This window comes from Anolis sagrei, chromosome 4 (assembly GCF_037176765.1).
Source record: "Anolis sagrei isolate rAnoSag1 chromosome 4, rAnoSag1.mat, whole genome shotgun sequence".
Classification (NCBI taxonomy): Eukaryota; Metazoa; Chordata; class Lepidosauria; order Squamata; family Dactyloidae; genus Anolis; species Anolis sagrei.
In genome coordinates this window covers 236,693,936-236,711,303 of record NC_090024.1, presented here as the reverse complement: position 1 = coordinate 236,711,303, position 17,368 = coordinate 236,693,936, and the positions used below count along the sequence as shown (strand labels likewise).

The window sequence follows — 17,368 nt, the reverse complement described above, 5'->3', positions numbered from 1 at the left end:
CATCCCGGGATTGGCAACGGAAACCCCGGCAATGGCTTTTAAGTTCCTGGTTTTGGACTGTAGATCACCCAAAGTAGGTTTGCCTGAATGAAAACTGCAAATTGCTCCTGTACTGAGTTGCCAGTTGCAGATCATGTCAGACGGTGACATTTCTGGGCCAAAACCTAAGACCTGTCGATTGCCCCTGATGTTTTATTAATAAACATTATTCATTCAGTTTCAACCACCGTTGTTACAGCTTGTCATTCAAACACTATCTCAGGAAAGGAGAGTGAAAAACATATTTTCCAGTTGGGAAATTAAAATGGAAAGGAGCTGTTCTCCGATGAAGGTGAAGTAAGGGAATTATTCCTTCACACTTAAGGTGCTCTGTAGAATTAATGCACTTTAACGGCCATTGCTCAGTGCTGTGGAATCAGGGGAGTTGTGGTTTTAATTGTTATTTAGCCTGCTCTGCCACAAAGTGCTGGTGCCACAGCAAACTACAAATCTCAGAATTCCATATCATTGAGCCATGATGGTTAAACGGCATTAATTCTATAGTAAAGAGGAAGGAAAATGAATATTTAATCTAACTTCCTTATTTCTAATCAATGGAAAGCAAAATGGAAAGTGGATCTTAGTATCACAATTACTGGGAATGAAATGGAAAGCTAACTAAGTTGGGACAATAGAACGATTTGCAAATTATGGCAATATGATACTCTGCTAGCTAAGGGGGCAGAATCTAAGTTCACCAAAACTAGATTTGCACCGTCATCTCCAATCTGGAGATGGCCTATGAAAACTGGAATCTCAGAACCAGGATCTGATATCAGGAAGCTCCAATCCTGTATCCTCAGTGACTGTGTAAAGGAGGAAATCTCAGCAGGTGTTTCTTGTTACCTGGTTGCATGACAAGCAACAACTACTGAATTCCCTCATCTACACAACCACTATAAAATATAAGAGCCTTCTCCAGTTTTTACAAGCTGAATGGATCTCTGGGTTGTTGTAGGTTTTTTCGGGCTATATGGCCATGGTCTAGAGGCATTCTCTCCTGACGTTTCACCTGCATCTATGGCAAGCATCCTCAGAGGTAGTGAGGTCTGTTGGAACTAGGAAAGGGGGTTTATATATCTGTGGAATGACCAGGATGAGAGTCCTTTGTCTCACTCTGGTCATTCCACAGATATATAAACCCTTTTTCCTAGTTCCAACAGACCTCACTATCTATGAGGATGCTTGCCATAGATGCAGGCAAAACGTCAGGAGAGAATGCCTCTAGACCATGGCCATATAGCCCGAAATAACCTACAACAACCCAGTGATTCCGGCCATGAAAGCCTTCGACAATACATTGAATGGATCTCCTTCGTCCAATCCAGTGGCTGGCTCTTAAGGTAGGCTAAGGTGGAATTCATGTAAATTAACATTAAGAGTGCATGATGTAGTGGTTTGAGCATCAGACTGCCACTCTGGAGAATAGGGGTTTGTTGCTTGTTCAGTCATGGAAACCCACTGACTACATCCACACTGTAGAATTATAGCACTTTGGCATCATTTTAACTGTCAAAGCTGCATCCTATGGAATCTTAGTGTTTGTTGTGGCACCAGAGCTCTCTGACAGAGAAACATAAATATTTCATAAAACTGCAAATCCTGAAACTCCATAGCATTGAGTCTTGGCAGTTAAAGTGGTATCAAAGTGCCATAATTCTGCAGTGTAGAAACAGTCCCTGTAAATGAATGTAATCTCGTGGTACAACAGTAGCACTGCTACTAGTATGGTGTGTATTGGTATCTAATAGAAATGTACATTTTGACTTATTTCATTTTCAGATGCAAAAACAAAAAGTTCAGATGTTTTATCCATGTTGTCAACTGCCCCTACACAACGAGATTATGCAAGTGTTGGTGCATTTTTAATTATTTTTCACTTCTTGGGATGTGCACACACAGATAATATTTCTACCCAACTGCATACTGTAAGATCTCTGAACAATTTACAGAATAATCATTGTGTTTGCAAAACATAGTCTTCAGCACAAAAGCATGCTGAGATCTTGCAGTATTTGCATTGGGTATATCTACACTCACATAGTTGCTAATTGGCAGCACTATCTGGTTAATGTCCTATTGTGCAATGGAGGATGCAGTCTGGTACAGGTCAACATAACATAGTAGGTTCATATGTGGACCTATGCTCATCTGAGCCACACACCACCCCCTTAGAACTCCTCTGAAGCCACCCTCTCCCAACATGGTCTATCTGCTTTGCAGAGAGCAGGCAAAATCACAGAAGTTTTCAGCTTTGTTGTTAGCTGCCTTCAAGTCCACTTCAACTTATGACTGTCCCTATAGGTCACCATATCCCCAACAGTCCCATTCAGGTCTTGCAGACTCAGGTCCACTGCTTATCTAGTTGAGTCTATCCTTCTGGATTGTGATCATCCTCTTTTCCTACTGCCTTACCAAGCATTATTGTCTTTTCTAGTGAGCCATGTCTTCTCATGATATGGCCAAGGTATGATAGTCTCAGTTTAGCCATCTTGACTTCAAGCAAACTTCAGGCATGATTTCCTTTAAGACCCATTTATTTGTCTGTCTAGCACTCCACGTTATCAGCAGAACTCTTCTCCAGCACCACATCTCAAGTGAGTTGATTTTCTTCCTATCAGCTTTTTTTCACTGTCCACCTTTCGTAGCAATACACAGAAATGGGGAATGCAATGGCATGGATCATCCTAACTTCAGGATTACACTAAGAAAAGCCCTTTCCTTGCAAAAAAAAAAGTCTGTTTCCAGGAATACAAAGGTCTTCACCTGCTAATTGAGGCCCAACAAAGAGGTAGCCAGACCTTTTCAGCAGAATGCTTTAGTGAGTCATGGTATTATAAAGTTGAAATTATAAGGTCAACCCTTTGACGTGCAGGAATCAAAGCACTTCTGACAGATAACCATCTGGTCTCTATTTAAAAACCACTGGGAGGAGACTTCACCACTCACCAATGCAGCAGTGGATCCCACTGCCAAATGTTTAGGTGGGGTTTTTTCCAGTTAGCAGGTTGGCTTCTTGAGGAAGCCTGTTGACTTCTCCTGGTGATAATCTGGACCTTCCCACAGGCATGTAGCCAGGGGGGGGGGCTCGGGGGGCTTCAGCCCCCCCCCCCCCGAAATTCTCATGGTGGTTCGCGAAAAGGCCTTACTGGTGCATTATTTAAACTGTTATGTTTATTAATATCATGATTTGATCACCATTCTCAATATATCCCATATGTATGGGGGTATTGGGGTAATGATACAAAAGGTTTGCTAGGCTAGACCCTCTTTCACTCAGACTCAGCCCCCCCCCCGAAACTCAGCCCCCCCCCGAACCCCCCCCCTGAAAAAAATTTTGCCCCCCCCCCCCGAAACAAAATCCTGGCTACGGGCCTGCCTTCCCAAACTCCAAGCAATCAAATTAGCAGGGATGTGCTCCTGTCTATGGATGTAGGATCCACAGTAGGAGGGGAGAGAAAGAAGGCTATTTGCTAGCAGATGATTATCATCAGAAAAACAGCACAGAAGGCAAAGTGTTGTTTTCCAAGCACCATGGTTTTGATCCAAATCACACAGTCCCGCATGCCATTGACAGCTGGTGCATCACCATTCATATCACTAGAGTGATCAATCCACACTACCTTTAAAATTTAGGGGCCAATTGAGATGCTGAATCTAAGTTGGGATTCTGGGACTTTGGGTATGTCCTTTAACATATGGACCAAGCTCTGGACCAAATACACTGCTCCACTTCCATCAGAGCCACCAGCCTCCATTTCATTCTGTTTAACTCAGATCATATGCTACCTGAACAATTTCTGACACACGTTTTTCAAATTCCATCAGAGTAATTAAAACCAGATTTCTTTTCTGTGGGATCCCTTGATCAGAAGTAACCCACACAAAAAAGAGAAAGGACAGCTAATAGTGCTTAGCAGAGGTCTGCTTGGGGTGGAAAAGCAAAATGAGTGGAAAGGTTGAGTTTCCTAAGACATGAGTAAAAATGTTATCTCATATTGCATCAGACCGCTGGAGCCTGAATTTTGTTTAATAATGGCTTCCCCATAAGCCAGCTGGAAATCTTTCCAACCTTGCTACCTAAGACAATATTGTATGGGAACAGAGTTATGGGAAATTGAGCCCAAAGGCTTCTACATGCCAGTCAAATGTCCTAGCCCTTGAAAATGAATTTCCTTTCCCAGTAATTTCAGGAGATATTTGAAGACCAGGCTTGGGATGACAAGGATCCAGCTTTGTTCAAAGAAATGTATTTCTGTCATGTATTATGACATCACTCATATGTATCCAAATGCTCCAGATTTCATCATCCTGAGCAATGGGTACAATTGGTCCTCTGTATCCATAGATTCTGCATCCACAGATTCAACCATCCATGGCTGGAAAATATTCAAAATCAATTTCAAAAGGGCAAATCTTGATTTTGCCATTTTATATAAAGGACACCATTTTACGACATCATTGTATATAATGGTACTTGAGCATCCATGGATTTTGGCATCCACGGCAGTTACTGGAACCAAACCCCAGTGGATACCAAGTGCCCAATGCATTCTTCTCCCAGTCCTATATTTCATAGCGCTATGCTTTAATTGTACATCAACTCTTGGTTATATAGGCAACTGCCAGGAGAAATGTTGGACTTGCTCATCATCACATCTCATGTACATGACTATAGTGACTGGTTATAAATAATTCAGATAATAATTCAGTGTCCCAGAGGCACAAATTTGTTTGCTTCCGAAGACTGCACTTAGCTGTAAAACCCGGTGGAAACCAGCAAGCAAAAAAAGCAAATACAGCAGATATTTCTGTTTCCAAAGAGATTACTCACTACACTTCTCTACTTTTGTCCTGGAGTTTCTGTATAATAAACGATTTAAATCCTGTAAACTGCAAACAAATTAAAGGTCTTGAATATTAGAGGCATTGCTAAAATGGACAATTTTACTTCAGTGAATTTTTAAAGATGGTACAGTTTTTATTGTCTTCATTTGTAGCTTTCAGATTGCATTGTTGTAATGTTCTAAAAGGTCACTGCAAAGATGAGATCCAAATGAATATATATATATATATATATATATATATAGCGCATATGCTGATTTTCTGATTTGAATATTTGTGGTAAAGGTTGTTGATTTATTTTCCTTCTTAATTTATAATTGGGGGGGGGGCATCATAGGATTGAGTAGCTTTTGGAGAATGTTTTTATAAATCCAAGAAGAGGGTGGAAAGCAAATCCTTTTGTAAATTCCAAAAGTTCCAATGGAAGGAATTCTTTTTAAAATAAATAATTGGCTATCTGAAGGTCAAGTATCCTTTATCCAAAATGCCAGATTCCAGAATTGTTCCATATTTCCAATTTTGGAAAACTTACATATGTATAATGAGATATTTTAGGCCCCTTCTACACCATTATATAATCTAGATCAGTGGTTCTCAACCTTGGGTCCCCAGATGTTTTTGGACTTCAACTCCCAGAAATCCTAACAGCTGGTAAACTGGCTGGGATTCCTGGGAGTTGTAGGCCAAAACACCTGGGGACCCACAGGTTGAGAACCACTGATCTAGATTATCAAAGCAGATAATCCACACTAACTGTTCTGAACTGGATTATATGAGCCTACATTGCCATTTAATCCAGTTCAAAGATGATATGGATTTTATATGGCAGTGTAGAATGGACCTTAGCAGGCATGTAGCCATGGGGGGGGGGGGGGGCTTGAGGGGCTTCAGCCCCCCCCCCCCCCGAAATTCTCATGGTGGTTCGTGAAAAGGCCTTACTGGTGCATTATTTAAACTGTTATGTTTATTCATATCATGATCTGATCACCCTACTCAATATATCCCATATGCATGGGGGTATTGGGGTAATGATACAAAAGGTTTGCTAGGCTAGACCCTCTTTCACTCAGACTCAGCCCCCCCCCCAAAACTCGGTCCCTCCGAACCCCCCCCCCCTGAAAAAAATTCAGCCCCCCCCCCCCCGAAACAAAATCCTGGCTACGGGCCTGGACCTTAGATACGGAAGCAGAGTCTAAATTCAAAATTCATTTGTGTTTCATATTTAAACATTGCTGGAAGGTAGTTTTATAACACATTCATTTTAATAATGTTGTGCATGAAACAGAGCTTGTGTACATTGAACCACCAGAAAGCAAAGGATTCACTATCCCAGCTATCCATATAGACAATGTTGGATGATTTTGGCATTCTGGATAAGGGGTGCTTGATGTATTGATGTATTAAGGCAAGCCACTCACATCAGTTGGCTTTAGCTACTGCCCCTTGCCAAATAACTAAAGATGTGGCTCACCATTTCATTGCAAGCATGCTTTTTGATCCTTATGACAACATAGATCAGCTACCTCTACTAGAGTGCAATGTAGACCTTCCAACTCCCAGGGTGAATCTATACTGCAGAATTAATGCAGTTTGGTACCACTTTAATTGCTGTGGCAATATTCTATGGAATCATGGGAGTTGTCAAATTTTGCTGTTGCTTTTTCAAAGAGTGGTGTTGCCTCACCAAATCCCAGGATTCCACAGCCTTGAACCATGGCAGTTAAAGTGAAATCAAAATGCATTAACACTACCGTGTAGTGGATCCCCAGTGACATCGCAGAAGGAAGGGGAGTTTTTTACACAATCTCAATCAAGGTGGAGTCTGGATTATACAACTGAAGATGCTTCTCTTGGAAAAAGACCAGATGTGCTTATGCATTTAGCTTCCCTCGAGCTTCATTACTCCTTTCAAGCTACCTCTCCCCCACTTTCCCGCAACTCAACCCAAATCAGCTCCTACCTATCCTATTCCCAAATGCCTCCTGTCAACCATGTCAAGACAAAATAACTTCCAGGTCCAAAGGCAGCAGGTGCAAGGACAAATATAGGAGGATACCATCAGAGCTTTGAAAATGTTTTGAACCACAGTTCTCAGAATCACCAAGCCAGCATGCTGGGAATGGCAGTCCAAAATGTTCACATTTCCCCAGCTTTGAGGATGCTTTCATTCTCATGTTCTGCATGAGGATATGGCTGGCTAAGGCCATAAGCCGGATAATGACTTAGGACATATCTGCACTGTAGAATTAATTCAGTTTAACTACCATGCCTCAATGGTATGAAAACATGGGAATTGTCTTCCAAGGTTTTTTCATCTTCTCTATCAAAGAGTTTTGGTGCTCCACCAAACTACAAATCCATAGTATTGAGCCATGGCAGTTAAAATAGTGTCAATCTGCATTAATTCTACAGTATAGATGAAAACCAAACATCATTCTCCCAGCTGTACTTGTAGATTAAAAAGAGAGGGGGACAGATACAACAAGAAAGTACCCAGTATGATGAACCACCCAGCATCCCATTACAGTCTCTTTCCTTACACATGATCTATTTTCACATAACAGGACATATTTTTATAAACCATCCACATTTTGGGTTGTTGTCAGTTTTTTCGGGCTATATGGCCATGGTCTAGAGGCATTCTCTCCTGATGTTTCGCCTGCATCTATGGCAAGCATCCTCAGAGGTAGTGAGGTAACCTCACTACCTCTAAGGATGCTTGCCATAGATGCAGGCGAAACGTCAGGAGAGAATGCTTCTAGACCATGGCCATATAGCCCAAAAAAACATACAACAACCCAGTGATTCCAGCCATGAAAGCCTTTGACATCCACATTTTGCCTGGCAAAATAGGCAAGGAGCAGCCACTGTGCCACAAAGCACAATCAATAATTCCATTGGCACATGGACTGCCATTATGCAGTTAAAACCACTGAAAATATTTCAATCAAAAAGACAAAAAATAAAAGTCATTTTAAAAAGTCCATTTTACAAAAGGTTAAAAGTCGTTTTTAACACAGTGCACTATTGCTGTTCCTTAAAAATCCTATTGGAATAGAAAAGTTTTCATTTCTTGATGGAAATACAATTGCTGTTCCTTTAGCCATGGATTTGATATTCACGGTTTCACTTACCCATTCTCCGAAACACAATTTTCACCCAAGGAAGTGTTTGTAGGCCTATCTAGGTCCTCCGGTGTGATTTTATGCACAAATATAGTCAAAAGATAGAGTTCGCTATTATCCTTGGTTTCAGGTATCCATGGGAGGTCTTAAAATATATCCCCACTGGCTACAAGATTTCTACTGTATAGCAGAAATCCTTTTTTAGAAAGTGACTTCTAGTCTCAGGGATCAGCCACTAAGGGCACTTCCAGACAGACTCCAAATCCACAACAAAGCGGATTTTAAAAGTGGGTTTGGAGTCCCCACACTGGCCATAAACCCCGAACTTTCCCAGGGAGGTGTCTACATGCCATCCTGATTCAAAGTGGGAGGACATGCAGCCACCATGAAGCCTTCCTCCCATTTCCCCATAAAAATAAAGTTAAGCTTACCTGGCCATCATAACACCCCTGAGTAGTCCCAGGATTACGCAGAAATGAGCCCCCACAGGCCCAATACCCAAATAGATTTGGGCTTTTCAGGAAGGCCCAAATCCAATGGGTATTTAACTAATTTGGATTAAGTTATTCTGAATTAAATCATATTTATCGGAAGTATTGTTTGCCGCTCCCTCCCCTCCCCACACACATATATACCAGTAAAAATTCAGACAGATCCTGTGTTATGGGCCTGTCTGGATGGGCCCTTAGAATGACCTATTCTACATTCCCACCCAATCTCCCTAAGGACTTAGGGGCATTCATTCTCCACCCTTCACTCCTAATTCCTAATGTGGCTTATGTAAAAAGCAAACCATAATGACAGTAATAATAAAATTTAAAAATCAACAGGATTTTAGATTCCCAAAGTCAGATATTTATATATAGCTTGAAATATTTGCCTGGAACCAAACAGTCAGCTGTATCATTGCAGATGAACCTTTCAGTTGAAAGCATTCCAAATCGGGCCTTCACCACTGAGAAGTCCCTTACTTTGGTAGTTTCACTGCAATTCCTACCATATCTTGGAACATCTTTTAAAGAAAAAGATCCTAAATTATGGGTGGATAGGATATGGATGGAGGCAGGCAGTCCTTCAAGTACCCCGGTCATATACCAATAAAATAATGTTATACCTATTTTATTTTTGCTGGAGAGTAGAATGTCCTTACAATCGATTGAATATCCCAGCCACTTAAGAAGGTGGATGAGAGGACTATGTAAAATGAATGAAAGCATAATATGGTAATACCTTCATAGAATCATAGAATCAAGGTGTTGGAAGAGACCTCATGGGCCATCCAGTCCAACCCACTGCCAAGAAGCAGGAATATTGCATTTAAATCACCCCACAGGGAATAGGTGCCAGCCAGACCTGTAATTGTGGACACAATCAAATGCTATTAAATTACGTGAATTCTGGTCCTGGCATACTATAGAGTTGCATTGGAAGATGTAGAAATTCCTCAAGAGTTAACCTCACAAGGAATTCACTAGGTATGCCAATGCAATTCTATGGTAACTTCTGTGGGGATCATACCATAAAATGCTTGGAGGATATTAGGAAATTCCTAGAGAGATCATTTTCACCTGGGTGTGGGTAAGTGAAATCATGAGTATGGTTACGGAGGTCTTACTAGAGACCAATGGCCTCATTTCAAGACCACATATGGGTTTCATTGCAAGCCCTTTGGTAACTTCTCTTCCACCCAAGTTCTACAGAAGAAGAATTTTCTTCTCCTTTTTTATATTTTATTTTTTTTTTTTACATATGCATGAATCTTACTGATTTCTTTAATTTTTTTGCCACTCACATTTTTTCCCCATAATTATTTTTGTTCAGTTGCCCAACCCCAGGCTGTGATGGCAGCGGACACATCACGGGGAATTATGCTTCTCACCGCAGGTTAGTTGACCTTACCTACGCTATTCTTTCAGGTTCTGACAGTCTCTTAAAAATCTCTTTAAAAATGGTTGCTTTGGTTCTATTCCCCCCTTTCTTTTACCTCCCTTCCTTTTTTTTTTTTTTTAGCTTACCCAAATATTCCATCTCTTCTTTTTCAGCCTTTCTGGTTGCCCTCTTGCTGACAAGAGCCTCAGAAATCTCATGGCTGCCCACTCTGCTGACCTCAAGTATGTTTGCGCTAAACTGGAATCTCTCTTCCCTCTTCTCTTTCTCTTTCCCTTTTGCTATGGCTCTTGCTTCTTCCTCCTTTCCTTGCACTTTTCCTTTAGAAAAAAAACCAATCAGAAACCTGCCTGTTAATGAGATCTATCCTAATCTGGCCAGCAAACACATCTGTAATAGAAGAGAAAGCATCATGTTGTAGAATAGTGGAGGACAAATTTTGGAAGATGAAGGACATAATGAACTTCCATGATATATATATATATATCTTTTGCCCCAAATGCCATCAAAGATCCTCTAGGATCATTGAGAAACCTTCAAGATGTTCCTGAGACCAGGAGAAGACTTTTTATAAACAAAGGAAGTGAATTGACATTGCTTCCTATTTGCTTCTTGTTTCAAAAATGTTTAAATTCATACAGAAATGTCAGCATGTGGTGGGCATGTTCCCCACAATCCCAGAAGGCATTTGGAGCCAAAATGGTTTTGAAAAAAATTTGCAAAATCTTTGTTTGGCATTCAAGATACCCAGGTAACTTCCAAATGCAGTGGGAAATACCCTCTTAACCTTCTTTTGAGCATTTTAGAGAAAAACAAATTTAAAAATGCAAAGAAAATGACCCCCTGTCAGGCTTAGAGGCAAGAAAAATGGACACAAAGTCTGTGTACATTCTATAGGCCATATTTTGTTGAATACGTTGAAGAATATTCCAAAAAATACGTTGAAGAGTATTCCATAAAACCAAATTGATTTTGATTGGACTGTCTTGGAGGATGGTAGAGTCTCCTTTGGAGGTCTTTAAAAGAAAACATGTGTGGACATCTCCAGGTTGTGTATTCCTACCTGGCCAGGGAATTGGTTAGATTGCCCTTTTAATCCTTTCCAAATCTATGATCCAATGTCATTTGCGCATGTGTTCCTCTGAACCACAGGCAGATTTTTATTGGCTCTCATGGAAATATGCTATCCTCTTTTCCTCCCACGTCTTCCTTCATGATCTTCTAGAGATTGCAACATCACTAGTATTTTCCTTGCATAATAAAGCAACACCATTTTTGTCAGGTTGAGAACATACATCCCATGTTTTACTCATTTCTGTTAACAATAAATGGATGACAATGCAACTTCTTCCTACATATTATTCAATGTTGCTATTCCTCTGAATCGAGTTTATTTCAACACTATCCCAGAATCAAGTCAATTGCATTTGAGTTGCATGTTAATGTCAAGTCCCAGTTACTGAAAAATAATATTAGTAATTGTTAAATTAGTAAAAATAATAGTAATTTGAAAGAGGGAGGGGAGGAGGAAATGGGGACTCAATAATTTTGAAATCACGCATCTATCTAGCCCTCATGTATAGGCAAATCCGATCGTTCTTTTGCTGGTCCCATTCTTATATTCATTCTTGAAGGTTGCTTTAACTCTTGTTCTTGGTAAATCTGAGTTTACGTGATTATTATTTTTTAAACTTATTTTTCAACTGTTACAAGACTGAGTTTGCTTTCTTGGTCGGCCTGGACAGAATATTCAATTGGTTGCAACAATCATCCAGTCTTTTTCCTAACATAGATCTGCCTCATGTTCTATTATTCCAATAAACAAGATCTGTACAAAATACTTGCCAGAGTGCATTAAACTGGAATATGGGGTGGTTTGGAGTTGGTAGAAGAATTCACACTTCTTTAATATTCAGTCCAGAAGAATGGCGTTGATTGAGAATGAGTCTAAGGCAGGAAATTATCAAAAACACATAACAGTGAGGAATATCAAGATGCAGTCTACTACAAGATGGTAGAATACGTTCTCCAGAAAACAGAAGCATTCATAGAATCATAGAGTTGGAAGAGATCATGTGGGCCATTTAGTCCAGCTCCCTGCCATGTAGGAAAAGCATGGCAAGAAATATTTGTCTACCTTAATACTATCTGTGTTTACTTGAAGGTAAACACTATAGCATTTGCAGATTTGATCAATATGATCTCTCTATGAATCTTTTGGTCTTCAAGTGTGATTCCAAGTTCAACTTCTGCCATAAGTTGACTACAAAGTTGGAGGGCATTAATATTCCTAGATATAACACCTCTCTAGAAATCTCTAGAGCAGTAGTTTCAAATCTTTGGTTCCCCAGGTCTTTTGGACTTCAGCTTCCACAATTCCTAACAGTTGGTAAACTAGCTAGGATTTCTGAGAGTTGAAGTTCAAAACACTTAGCGATCCAAAAGTTGGGAACCACTGCAGAACCTCCAACATAACTCTATGGACAACTTCTGGCAGAAGTTGACCATTGAGTCACATTGAAGGATTTAGAGATTCCCAAAGAGGTGTTATTTCAGCTTAAAGGTTATTTTTTATTTACAGGTTTTCCACTATTACAGGGGTTCTGCATCCCTAACCCTTGCAGAGGTGGAAGGCTTGCTATAATTCAGCTTGGAAACAAAGCCTTCAAAATACATATTCAATGGAAAAATAATGGATCATTCAAAATTATTTATGTAAAGGATTTGAATGTTAGCAAAAAGAAGTCCCTGATTCTGAAGAATCCCCAAAGACATCCATTAGACTTGTTCACTTGGACATAAACTGTGATGTCAAAGTCATGTTTAACATGTAGTTTGAACTCTTCAGAGCTATCAACCAGTAGTCAGAGCTTGAAAATGTTATTTTGATTCAAGCACACATAACCACCATGTTAGCTGGGGAATAATAAGAGTTGTAATCCAAAATCATTTTTCCATGCTTTGACTTTGGTCATGCAGTGCTGTTCATGATGTCTGAAAGCCTCAATCAGTCCAGTATTGTTGGGGTTTTTTCCACATATTTTAATAGCAGAATTTCATATGTTATAAGCAACTAACTTCCCCAGAAAGGTAAGTTCTTTGCAGTCCAAAAACATTCTTCTCCCTTCAGAGATGTCTGGTGGATTATTTTTGGCAAGTGAGCAAAAAGTAGAATGGAACACAACTTTATGTTCATTAGAGTTTGTTCATAAAAAGCCCTGCTTGTGACTTCCTCCAATATTCTCCATTGCAGCATTAAGTAGTGACTTGCATGTGTGAACGCATGATCAGATCTAACACTGCAGGTAGAACATTCATATCACATTCACATAGTTTTTTTAGTGGTGTCAACTCATTAATTCAGCTACCAAATAATCAAAGGTTGAGTCATTCAGCTTGGAGAAATCAACAAGATGTACTTGCATTTTGTTTATTTACTAGCACGTGGGACAAAGTGCTAAATTCAGATCATTGCCCTGGGAAGTGCAACGTGTCTTAATGAGGAGTTAATGAAGCTTGAGGAAATATCGATGGTGGCTACAGAAGTTTCAATGATTGCTGGGAAAGAAGTAAAGTATGGGTTTATGTAAACAAATTATCAGCCATGGAAACCCACTGGGTGACCTTGGGCAAGTCATTGTCTTCAGAGGAAGAGAAAAACTTGCCAAGAAATTTTCATAATGTTGTCAATACTTTATGGTCCTTACATGTAAGCATCATAGTAGCAGTGCGCACTGAACCCCAGCATGATCCTCCACATCCACATTTTCAAGGAAGCAGTTGTTGCGATCAACAGATATCTGTTCTCCTGTCACTGAGGAAGGAGTTGGCTACTGTTTCTATCCCCTTTGAGGTGCTTCTCATTACAACAAGCATAAATGGGAACCCTATCATGATTTCCTTTCACATTGGAGATGACTGGCATTGGGGAAGAGGTGGGAACATATTCCCACCAATTGTAGTAGCTGCTGCCCGGTTAAGTGGAGATTGGGGGACCTTTACTGTTCCTAAGTAGCTCCTAAACTAGGGACTAAGTAGGGACCATCAAAACATAGCTATCACAAGTGTGCAACTCCAGGTTGTGCATTCACAACTGTGATACAGGAATCCAGTCATGATAATAATGGTTCCATCTCTGTGTGTGAATGTATAATGTATATTTTAATACTTATTATAAAATGGTAATGGGAAGAACAATTACGGAATCAGACAAAATTCATTGCTTCAGATACACTTCACTTAGGGTGCATCTACACTGTTTTATACAAAGACTGTCCTGATTCATTGCAATGGAATTATGGGATTTTAAGTTTTACAAGGTATTTCGTGTTCTCTGCCTAAAGGTGTTGGTGCCTCATCATACTACAGCTCCCAGTATTTCATACCATTGAATCATGGAAGGTAAAGTGGTGTCAAACTGCATTAATTCTACAGTGTAGATGCACCTTTAGTCTTGAAAGTGCTGCTTAATTTCTTTTATTTACCTTTTTTCACTTTACACAGAAGCAAACTAATATGTAGTGAGGTAATTTATTGCTAATTTCTTCTCAAACCAAATAACAAGTTACTTTATCCATTTTCTTCCTGCTGCAAGTTTTGAAGTTCAAGAATTATTCTGCGAAAAATTAACACATCAATGTTTTGTGCAGAAAACAGCCATTTTTCCATAGCAAACATCTATTTTTTCTGTGCAGAAAATTATATTTCAACACGAAAATATTATTTTATATGCAGAAAGTTTGCTTCATACACAGAAAACTGTTTTCTGAGAAAAATAACTAGATGACCATTTTGTGTAGAATAAGTCCTTACCTGCAAATATTCTAATCTTAGCAGAATTCATCTTGTGAGAATTTCCTAACATTTGAAAAACATGTTCTTCAAAAAAAATTGAATTCCCATTCCTACTAACACCATACCTTTGACATTACTAATATTAGTTTTGTTGTTGTTGTTGTTGTTGTTGTTGTTGTTGTTGTTGTTGATTGTGACCACTGTATTATTACCCTCTCATATCTAGTTAGGCTAAATCACACCTGTCTATAAGACAGTCAACAAATTCTATAACAATCTTGATGTGGGTTGTTGTAGTTTTTTTCAGGCTATATGGCCATGGTCTAGAGGCATTCTCTCCATATAGCCCGAAAAAACCTACAACAACCCAGTGATTCCGGCCATGAAAGCCTTCGACAATTTTTATGTGAAATGTAAATAAACATTTTGATAAATATTTTGATTACATATTTGAAGTTGGTTTATTCTGTAGGCCTCGCTTCTGTCACTCTGGAATAGTTCAAAAGCTACAGGCCCCTGTTAAAAAAATTTCCACCTATCCATGGTAAACTGGTAAAGTTTGGTGTTTTGCTGTCTCCTCAAAACTGACTTTCCTTCAATGGGTTTTCTGTCTGGGCATGTTCAGTATGACTCTTGTATCCATCCAGAAGGGTACATTCCAAGACCTCATGGGTTCCTGAAATTATGGATAATTTGAAATCCTTTTTAAAACTATACTTGGGCTGGAAGAGTTCCATAGAATCACACTGGAGGATCTAGAGAGCCTCACAAACACTTCTGCAGGGAAAGATTTTTGCAGCTTGGGTAAGAGAGACCATGGATATTAAATCTGTGGATAAGGGGTTCATACTTCATTTTTGTGGAGCTTTAGGATGCTGTGAAATTTATTTATTTATTTATTTATTTATTTATTTATTTATTTACAGTATTTATATTCCGCCCTTCTCACCCCGCAGGGGACTCAGGGCGGATTACAGTGTACACATATATGGCAATGTTTGACATACAAACATATACAGACATACACAGAAGCTATTTAACTTTTTCTGGCCGCCAGGGGAGCTGTCGCTTTCATCGTCCATCTGCGATGCTGATGAAGCACTTCTGCATTTCCCGCATGCTTCCCTTCTGGAATGCTTTGCTGGAGTCTTCTTTATGGCCTCATAATCAGTTAATTTAGCCTCCCCACACTTTAAGGTGGTACCTTATTTTCCTACTTGACAGATGCAACTGTCTTTCGGGTTGCAAAGGTCGACAACAGGCTACACACAATTGGTTGGAAACCCACTCCAACCCGGGCTGGCTTCGAACTCATGATCTTTTGGTCAGAGTGATCTTAATGCAGCTGGCACTCAGCCAGCTGCACCACAATCCCGGTGCCTTTTCATAATATTGTTAATGTCTTTTGCTAACTTGTATCAGAAGCAACCTAAGAAATCCTGCCAGCCCACTAAGAGTAAGACATGGTGATAAGCCATTGAACAAAGACACAGTAAATGGATGCATCTTGAATAAATATTGGATCATTGTAAAGAATGCATTATTATCCATGGGGAAATGGAATACTAACATCTCTGACAGCAAAAGGAAGCAACAAATCGTTAGTATAACTGGAAATGTGTGTTAAAGTTGCACAGGAAAAATGGAAAGTTTAGCAATGAAAGACTAATTTTACTTTCCAAAAATTGAACCTCTGGAACAAGAGGGCATAAGGACCTGTCATTACTAAAGAGGAAAGCATATGAGTGAATCATTCAGTCACTAATGTCAAATTCTTTGTTGGTTTTCTTCGAACAGAGGCTTCTCATCCAACGCTTTTTTATAAAGGTTATTTATAAATTCATTCAAGTCTGAATTAGTAACAGTGAGTGTGGGAAAACTGTTGAATTTTTCATTCCAGCCATTTACAGTCCTTGCTTGTACCACCCTTCTCATCTTCTTTTGATGGTGATGGAAACAGGAGTGTTATCCATGTTTGCTTTTGTGGATGGTTTTTTGTTTTGTTTTTTTATCAGCTGGCTATTCAGAATGATGTTTGAAAATCCACATTCAGTCTGCAACATCCTCAGTGACAAATTATTGATGATATTGCATGGAAGACAGAAAACTGTTCAGCAAAAATCTATGGTGTAACAATTGTCCGTGAAATCATTTACTCATTTATATTTACTTGGTTGTGTAGCCATGTTAGTATTATGTTGACTTTTTCCCTAAATAATATTATCCAAATGTTGGAAATGATTTTGGCCTGCAGTCCTTACTGCTTTTCTTTCTTTTGTCATTTCCCAGGTGCCCAACTCCTGGCTGTGATGGCTCCGGTCATATAACAGGAAATTATGCATCACATAGGAGGTAAGTCGGATGGGTGTATGGAAATATTAGTGGGAACTGGGGGCTCATCCGGAATTGCAAAATGTGTCAACGGTGCTTCAGATGGTGCAAATGTAGGGGAATGAGGAAGGGCAGAAGATGGCATTTCCAGTAGGCTTTTCAATCCTTTGTTGTAGGCAGCAATAGGGGGACTCGTGGTCTGAACAAGCATTCCAAATAAATAATAATCAGGCAAAGAGTGAGGCAAAAAGTATAGGAGGCAACAGTAAAAACTAAGTATTTGAGGGCCCTTCAGATAACCTGCCAACTGTGAGGCAAAGAAAGACTGGCCACAGGACAAAGCATAA

At 39.6% G+C, this 17,368-nt stretch overlaps 1 protein-coding gene across 6 annotated transcripts in view; it reads left to right on the top strand.

Moving 5' to 3' along the window:
- MYT1 (myelin transcription factor 1) overlaps positions 1-17,368 on the top strand; it is a 182,024-nt gene that overhangs the window by 134,653 nt on the left and 30,003 nt on the right. For 2 of the 6 annotated variants that reach the window (XM_067468240.1, XM_067468238.1), the window contains exons 15-18: positions 2,592-2,636; positions 9,831-9,893; positions 10,052-10,120; positions 16,980-17,042. In XM_067468240.1, coding sequence (XP_067324341.1) covers positions 2,592-2,636; positions 9,831-9,893; positions 10,052-10,120; positions 16,980-17,042 — 240 coding nt within the window. The remainder of the gene's footprint in view (positions 1-2,591; positions 2,637-9,830; positions 9,894-10,051; positions 10,121-16,979; positions 17,043-17,368) is intronic. The other 4 variants (XM_067468242.1, XM_067468239.1, XM_067468243.1 and 1 more) reach the window with 3 other exon arrangements.